General features: G+C 37.3%; 3 protein-coding genes across 3 annotated transcripts in view; 1 reads left to right on the top strand and 2 right to left on the bottom strand.

Moving 5' to 3' along the window:
• LOC17894969 overlaps nucleotides 1-1511 on the bottom strand; it is a 2084-nt gene extending 573 nt beyond the window's left edge. The window contains exon 1 of the mRNA XM_006301878.2: nucleotides 32-1511. Coding sequence (XP_006301940.2) covers nucleotides 32-1511 — 1480 coding nt within the window. The remainder of the gene's footprint in view (nucleotides 1-31) is intronic.
• A 359-nt stretch (nucleotides 1512-1870) lies between these two features.
• On the top strand, nucleotides 1871-3177 carry LOC17894891. The gene is made up of 2 exons (XM_006301554.1): nucleotides 1871-2062; nucleotides 2809-3177. Exons 1-2 carry the CDS (start codon nucleotides 1871-1873, stop codon nucleotides 3175-3177), a joined length of 561 nt encoding a protein of 186 aa, XP_006301616.1.
• A 950-nt stretch (nucleotides 3178-4127) lies between these two features.
• Nucleotides 4128-5862, bottom strand: LOC17894652 (proline-rich protein 1). Its single transcript, XM_006300937.2, has 2 exons — nucleotides 5235-5862; nucleotides 4128-4637 (listed from the first exon to the last, which is right to left on the bottom strand). The coding sequence occupies exons 1-2, from the start codon at nucleotides 5839-5841 to the stop codon at nucleotides 4324-4326; spliced, it is 921 nt and encodes a 306-aa protein (XP_006300999.1). The 5' UTR covers nucleotides 5842-5862; the 3' UTR covers nucleotides 4128-4323.
• Nucleotides 5863-8413: the final 2551 nt, after the last annotated feature.

Here is an 8413-nt window from a genome sequence, read left to right on the forward strand (position 1 = left end):
TCCATCTGTAACGCTATTGCGGTACACTGACCTTCTGCTGAGGACTGAGAACGACTCACAGGAGAAAACGAGCCACCCGCCCTACCCGTACACTCATCCTCTGTCCGAAGTCGTTTCCCTGGATTCGGCATCTCTCTATTCGAAAGAACCGGTCCAAAGACTAACCCCCTCGTGGGCTTATTCTGTTTTGGGCCCTTACTACTTGGCCCAGCCCCTTTCCCACTTCGCAGCCCAGTTAACTTCCTCGCCTCTCCTCCTCCTTGTGCACGTAACCCCTTGCCCGACGATATTGTTTCCTTAACTTGGAATACACGCACACTCCGTGGAATATTCCCAACCTCTTCATTCTCCTTATTCTCCTCATTAGTTTCCATAACCTCTCCGCTCTCCTTTCCTTCCGCATCTTCTGTCAATCCACCAAAACGATTAGAAATGGCAATATTCCCGGAACCCGTAATATTCCCAATCGATCCAACATTCCTTTCTTGGCTATTCCCCGTCACCGTCTCTCCCATTGCCCTAGACGGCGGCTCCTTCTCTACTGTCCGTCGTGCTGGCCGTCGTATCACCGTGAAACCATCATTACCATGGATCTGACCTTTACGTCCCACTCCCGTATTATTCTCCCCCTCCGTGGTTACTTCCCTTGACTCCGAAGGACTCGTTTGCCTCGCCTCTCTTCCCGCCTCAACTCTCATCCGCGGGCATGTGTGCACCAAATGGCCATACATTCCACACCCAGAACAGATGTTCGTCAAACCTTCATAAGAGACGTAGTAGCGCTCCTCATTTATCAAAACCGTCCCTTTCAGAGGTTGTGACAAGTCCACCTCCACACAAACCCGTGCGAACCGAGCTCTATCAAACTTCAAAGTCGTCAAATCCACTCTAATAGGCTTCCCCAACCCTTCCGCTATGATCATCAGAATGGAACTATGATACAAGTTCATCGGAATATTCGATAAGCGGATCCAAACCGGCATTGTGACAATGTCATGACGTAGTGGATCAAAATCCGGTGACCAGGCTTGTACCATCAAATAGCTCCCAAACATCTTCCATGGTCCACCGGTTAACGCCGCCATATACTCCTCTTCAAACTCAAACCGGACCACAAAAAACTGGCGCGGAAGGTCAGTCACCACCATCGCCCCCTGTGGACGCCACATCTCCTTCAACTTCCGACTTAACACCGCGATAGACAGACTCCTTCCCAGCACCTTCACAACCATATACTTCTTCCATAAACCATTCATCGCCTCCATCACCTCACGACCAACCGTAATCACCGGTTCTCCATTCAAACCATCCGGAAACGTCAACTTCGTATGAGTTTTTACAAACTCATGCGGCACCACTTCCTCTGGGATAGGCATTCCACCAGCATTGCTTCCGACCACCTTTTGCACCCAGACACCCCTCCCGTCCGGCGGATCCCCTGGTGGACGGCCCGCCTCAGTCATGTTCGCATCCTCCTCGCACGTATCCGAAACCCTAGAGTCGCCGCTCATCTTTTAAAAGTTGATTACATGTTTTATCACACAACAAAGTTTTTAAAAGTATATATTTTTAAATAGAGAAAGGTAAAGATAGATTAAGCTTGATGAAGCTTATCAATGTTTTAGCTCTTTCTATAAAATTAACAAACTTGTATAAGAACAATAAATAAACTAGCTAAAATTGTAATTATATACTAAAATGAAAAAAAGGAAAAATATATTTAATTTATGGAATTCTTGGTCAATAATTAAACAATAATTGATTTGGTTTGACCAATATATTATCTACCTTGCTAGGAGGTATAAAGTAAATGCAAGAATACGAAAGTGCACATTTACATTTTGACTATTTGTACATATCGGCAGAGAGAATGGTGTCTTCCTCTGATTGGTTCTTTGTCTTGTTAGTCGCATTTTTGCTACAATGTCTCGTAGTCTCAGCTTCGGCCTTGACCTCCACAAAATACATCGATCAATTATGTCAGATGGAGAGTATCAAGGACAGAGCCTTTTGTTTGCAAACGTTGAGGACTTATCCTCCTGCGGTTTCTGCCACTGCCTTGGTAATAATATCTAACCCACATATTAGGTTTTTAAATAGTATATTTTACATGTAAGGATTGTCAACTGAATTTTGAACTTATGTGTTATATACCACCTATATTAAAATATACATATACAATATTAGGTCTTAGACCAATAATCCGGTATTTGGAATTTTATTCGTGATTTGTTTCAATCCGCTTTGGAAACAGGATATCATGGTAGCGGATTTGGATCCGGATAAAAAAGAAGTAAATCAAGCGGGATAAAGCTACAAATACAAATCAAGATAATTAAAAAATTAGAAGTTGAGATTTGGATCCGGCCGAACATTTTATATTATAATAATATTTCATTATTTAAAATTTTAAAATATTTTTTTAGATTTTAGTTTATTATATTATTTTAATTATTTATATTGCATTAATCTATTTTCATATTTTATATTATAAAATATTATTATTTAAAATCTGGATTTGGATATCCGGCTATTTTTACGGATATCCAGGGTGACCATATATTAAAATAATGGATCTGTCATATACAAATTTGGATCCGGATCCGGATAGGATATAACCAAATAAAATTAAATTAAATAATGATTGTGATGATCATGAATTGTTAAAAGAATTGTGGAAACACTTTTTACAATCTAACAAACAATATATATATCAAAACTGCAATAATGTTTGTTACTCATTGTTAGTGTTAAATATATAAAACTGTTATGCACTTTCAAAATATTTAGCAATATTTTCATATACAGTTTCCACTTGCGGAAGTCGTGCTCTTGGGCGTTGGCGTACCCTATGCCAACTTGTTGATGCAATCTGCAGATAGAGCAGCAGAAAAGGTACCAGCTCTAAAGGAACAGTTCAAGCAATGCCAAGATTCATACGTTTCTATTGTAATGAATCTCAAAGCTGCTGCTTCAGAACTCAAGTTATCTCCAATTAGTGCCAACTATGATACTATGGTTTGTTTCGACCAAACAACCAGAGTATATAATTTGATTGGGAAAAACAAAGACTCGACTTCTAAGAGTCTCATGGAGATGACAATGCATATGGAGAAACTCATACATCTTGCTGTTGGAGCCACCGAAGTTGTTGGAGGAAGAAAACACAAAAGATGAGAACCTAACATATATCAATATGCTTGTCTCAATATATGATTGAAAACTTTTTAAATATATATGTGCATCGTTCCAAACTTTCATCTATTATATAAATCTTAAAATTATATAAATCTTAAAGGACTAAATTATCTAATTGTTTTTTTCTTTCAACGTAAAACGTTAAGATTGGCTCATGAAAGCCAATCGGGAGGACAATTGTTAACATACTTTTACAAGATGCGGACTAAAACGAGCTTTAAGCGCCAAAAATTCCGTTTTTACACTAAAAAAACTAATAATCATTATATTATCTCAATGCAAATCTCTTACTTGAAAAGTGTCTCGTCCATTTGTTCATCCTCAATATAAGACTATAATATTTTTTCTTCTTCATTACGATTTTTCCTTTCAACTTTTCTGAATTCAGATAAGGAAGCCAACTTGTTTTGCTCTTTACGTACATGCATGGATCACTAAAACGACATGTTCTCATGTGATAATTGAATTGAACGATTTTTCAATTCGAGAGCAAGGAGAGGGAAAATACAAAAGTTGACATGGTTTGCATCAAGATAACAACTAAGTTTCTAAGATCTATTTGAGAATGTTACGTTGAAAACATTTAAAGAAAAGTTTGATAAAAAAAAAAAACATTTAAAGTAAACGTTGCATTTGTTGTAAAAAATAATAAGCAAATTGAACGATTCTTTTCGTTATTTGATGTTTCAGTTTTTTCGTTCTACGAAAGTTATTTAATTCCACGAAAAATTTGAATTAAAACCGTCAAAATTTAATCTAAATAGAATTTCAATCAACAATAAGTTCAAGAATTACTTATTACAAGCCTATTATATTAAAATTTATAGTTTGGTAACAATTATGATGCATGCCATACTGATTCATTGTTACTAAATATAAAAATATAGTACTTTGCCAATATATAGCTTGTCATCTACGAAAATAAAATACATATTAATATTGAAATTTTCATACATAACCAAAGATTATTGTTTCACACTGCAAGATAACAAATGATATCGGAACAAAAGAAGAAGAAGAATATTTTTCAAGGGAAAAAGAATTTCAAACAATAAAATTGATTAAAGCGACATTCATATATATGGAATATAATGCAAGTTCATCTTCATAGTAATGTGATGATGATCAGTATTTGGGAGTAGCGGGAGCACCCTTGGAACCAGTGAAGTAGAAAGGACCAACACTGAAGAGCTTCAAGTTCTTGTCGGAGTACATCGACAAGGGAACTCCGGTGAGACCCTTGTTGACATTGGTCGGGTTCTTGCAACCCTCGACGGGAGATGTGTAGAGTTTGACGTGGCAATGAGATAGGTTCTTGATATGAGTTAGCTCCACGTGAAAGTATCCCTTAGAGTTAGTTGGATTACTATATGTCACGACCTCGTTCTTGTTCTTCCCGTATGATCCCATCTCAGTGCACACAATCTTTGCCTTTGCTCCTACATGAAATTTAATCAACCAAAATTTCTAATTAGTAATTAATAATTTATGTTATGCTAATTAAGTAGCCCTAGGAAAATTAACCGAACCGAATTTTGGGTAATTCGGTTTGGGTATGGTTAGCATAATGTAAACCGATTGAATATACATTAATATTAAGTTCGGTTAACTATTTGGTTTTGTTAAACAGCGGATAACCAAACGTTGACTGAACTAACATAAACTATTGATTAAATTGATACAAACCGAGATTTTAGATTTACCCATACTCTTACCGGAACTAAGCAAAATTTTCTAAAATTACCTGAAAATAAACTAAAAATCCGAAATATTTGTTACTTCACTAATTAATTAAAATATCCGATAACCGAATCAAACCAAACTGTTGTTTATTTCGGTTATTTTCAGTAGTATTTTCAAATTCAAAACAATTCGGATAACCAAACCGAAAAATCCAAATTAACCGAGGCGCCTAAGGTTAAAATCCTTTTAAAAGGGATGGTTTTTGCCGTGTCAGATTATTATTAATCGCATAGTCTAAGGTTATAAAAACAAATTGGTTCATATATATAAGATATTTTTATAAATATTTATACCTTGAATAGGGTAGGTTTCATAGCCGTTCTTGCATAAGATGATGCCATCAATGGCTTTAATGATCTCTGGGACGTATGGCTTGGTGGGTGGAGTGTATGTTGGTTTTGGTACATATGGACGTGGATGAGAAAAGCTTGGGGACTTTTTGTAGACCGGTGGAGTGTAAACCGGAGGTGGGAGAGTTGGCTTAGTGTAAACCGGAGGTGAGAGTGTAGGCTTGTAAACCGGTGGAGTGTAAACCGGAGGTGGGAGAGTTGGTTTAGTGTAAACCGGTGGAGTGTAAGCCGGAGGTGTGAGAGTTGGCTTAGTGTAAACCGGAGGTGGGAAACTTGGTTTAGTGTAAACCGGTGGAGTGTAAGCCGGAGGTGGGAGAGTTGGCTTAGTGTAAACCGGAGGTGGGAGAGTAGGATTTTGAGTAGGTGGTGTGTAAACAGGAGTTGGGAGGGTGGGTTTGTTAACCGATGGAGCGTAAACCGGAGATGGGAGGGTGGGTTTATGAACCGGTTTAGTGTAAACCGGAGAAGATGAAGGAGTATAGTATTCAGCAGTGGCAATAGTAGCCAAAGCGAGGAGGCAAATCACGAAAGAGGAGCGTATGATGGCCATTGCAGAATGTTCTTATTTGTGTTTTTTGTGTTTGAAGTGGGATGATGAAAATAGTTTCATCAAATGGTGTTATATAAGAAAATGTTAGGGTATTCAAAATTTCAAGAAATTATAAAAAATATTATCTTGAAAAGGTGAGTTATTGGATAGTCATGTTTGGGATTAGTGTGATGCACGATTTATAAACATCTTCCCCATTTACTAACCATGCATGCACACGGCACCGACCAAAAGAACAGAAAAATGTCGATATAGGCATTGTTTTAAAAAAAAAAATTAGCCAATATAAATATGTGTATAAATATAATTTTTCATCTAATGTTACAACTATAAATGTCGCCTATGATAAATCCATAATCTTATTTCCCTTATTGACGTTCTACGACAACCATAGATATTGAAAAGTCTTTCAAAAATTATTTGTAATGTGATATGAATTATGGTTTTATGTTCACAATGTGCATCTATTGTGATCTTGATTTCAGTTCTATGTTTAGTATTTGTCATTGTTGCTTAAAATTTTGACCGTCACTTAGTCGTCTATCATGAGTATATTACTACTCTTGTATACTTAATTAGCACTATTAATTAGCTCCTTTATTATGTTTGTTTATAATAACCGATCATTATCAATGGGTTTTTAAGCAAATGTTAATTTTTTAAACAAATTTTAAGCTAAGATTTGCTTAAGAGAGCGTTGATAATGATACTCTTATTCACACAAGTGTAGGGGCGGACCTAGTCACAAGGAAGGCAGGTGATGTGACCTGGGTAAATTTTTTATTTTCCCTTTTCACTAAAATTTTTTTTTCCCTTGTATTTGATCTAGGTGGAATAACATCTTGGGTTCGCATGAGATTTATAATAGAACCTTCTCTGAAGAATCACCATGACTAACTACATCAGATGGATCTATATTATGACTGGGTTTAGCTCTTTTCCTAGTACGCAACTTTTCAATGGGAGGTGTTTCAACATAGGCGTCATCATCCATGATTTGGTTCATGTCCTCGGTTGCTTGAAGATCATCTTCTTTTTCACATTTCAGAATCACCACCAAGTCCAAACGTGTTGTTTCCAGTTGCTATAGAAGTTTCAAAAATTAATTGTAAATCTTCGTAATCTTTGAAAGTGCTGGTCCTCATGTGTTCATGATTTGGATGACCCTGAGAAAACAAAATTCATTTATTAGTTATCAATACTAGTAAAAAAAAAAAGAAAATAGATGTTGATCTTAACACAAGAATATTTCCGTCAATACAGGCTCTCCACACATCATCTGGAGCTGTAAATTGTTTTGCGATGGGATCCAATCCAAAACCAAAAGCTCGGTATACACATTATACTTGTAACGCCCGTGTCTGGAAATCCGGGTGGTGTCGATCGACACTGTGGTCGGGTGTCGATCGACACTAGTGATTTTGGTTTGACGGTTTAAGTTTTAAATCGTCGGTTCAATTGAGGTTTTGGTTAGGGTTTAACCCTAGGTCACGTTTAAAAGAAAAAAGGTCATGTTTTGTTGGGAGGTGGCCGCTTTTATTCTTTTAAAAGGTTTCTAAGTTCTCTAGAGAGGTTTTGTGAGGTTTGAGAAGTGTTTTGAGGCTTTTTCTTGGTGTTTCTGTCCTTGGGAAGAGAGATCTCGTAGCTGTGGTGTTAGGAGAGTCCTTGGTTGCTGTTGTTGTGATCTGTTCGTCCTTGTTTCTGTCTTTTTGAAAGGTGAGTGCATGACTAGGCTGATCTAAGCAGTTTTGATGCATATTTTGAGTGTTTCTTCTGATTGATATTTGATTTCTGTGTTTGTATGCTTGTCTATGTGATATGGTGTCTTGGTACGAGTCTGGGAAGGAGATAGATCAGGCCTGGAGTCCTGGAGTTGGTGGATTCGTCGATGAGAAGCGGCTGGAGCGATGTTAGGGTTTCGGTGTCGCTCGACACCAAGGGAGGGTGTCGATCGACACCAACTTTCTTTCTCGCGAGGATGGTCGCGAGTGTCGAGCGACACCAGCGGATGGTGTCGATCGACACTGCTCGTCAGAACGGGTCATGTTATGTTGTTTTGCGTTGTATTGGTGGTGGTTTGAGTTATACTTGAATGTGTTCATTTCTGCTTGTGTGTATAGCCAGTGGTGGGATGATTGCCTCACTAAGTATTTATGAAATACTTATGCATCTCTTTCTTTGATGCAGGTAAAAGCAAAGTGTGATCCGTGGAATCATGGCGAGGAGAGGAGGATGATCTAGGCACTCATTGGTGTTTTAGGTTATTGTTGGATTTATTAGGGTGTTAGAATGGAATTTAGAAACATGTTAGGATGATCATGTTTTGGAATAATGTTTGGTTGAACTTGTTGGTTTAATGGAATTGTTTTATTGGATTTTTGGTTAAGTCTTCCGCTGGTTAATATTGTTGGTTTACTTTAATGAGATTGTTTGGTTTAATTGATTTAAATTATTATGTCGGTTTAGCTGGTTCGAATTAATTGGGTTAATCCGGTTTGCATGTTTAAAAGAAAAAAATGGGATGGGTTCTTTCAATTTGGTATCAGAGCATTTACGGTTCTAGGACAAGATT

Source organism: Capsella rubella, unplaced genomic scaffold (genome assembly GCF_000375325.1).
Source record: "Capsella rubella cultivar Monte Gargano unplaced genomic scaffold, Caprub1_0 scaffold_2, whole genome shotgun sequence".
Lineage (NCBI taxonomy): Eukaryota > Viridiplantae > Streptophyta > Magnoliopsida > Brassicales > Brassicaceae > Capsella > Capsella rubella.

Excerpts from the sequence above, each read along its gene's own strand:
- LOC17894891 (XM_006301554.1), top strand. The coding sequence starts at position 1,871 with ATGGTGTCTTCCTCTGATTGGTTCTTTGTCTTGTTAGTCGCATTTTTG. Across the intron at positions 2,063-2,808 it reads CGGTTTCTGCCACTGCCTTG|TTTCCACTTGCGGAAGTCGT; the intron begins GTAATAATATCT and ends TTTCATATACAG.
- LOC17894652 (XM_006300937.2), bottom strand. The coding sequence starts at position 5,841 with ATGGCCATCATACGCTCCTCTTTCGTGATTTGCCTCCTCGCTTTGGCT. Across the intron at positions 4,638-5,234 it reads TGAAACCTACCCTATTCAAG|GAGCAAAGGCAAAGATTGTG; the intron begins GTATAAATATTT and ends AATTTCATGTAG.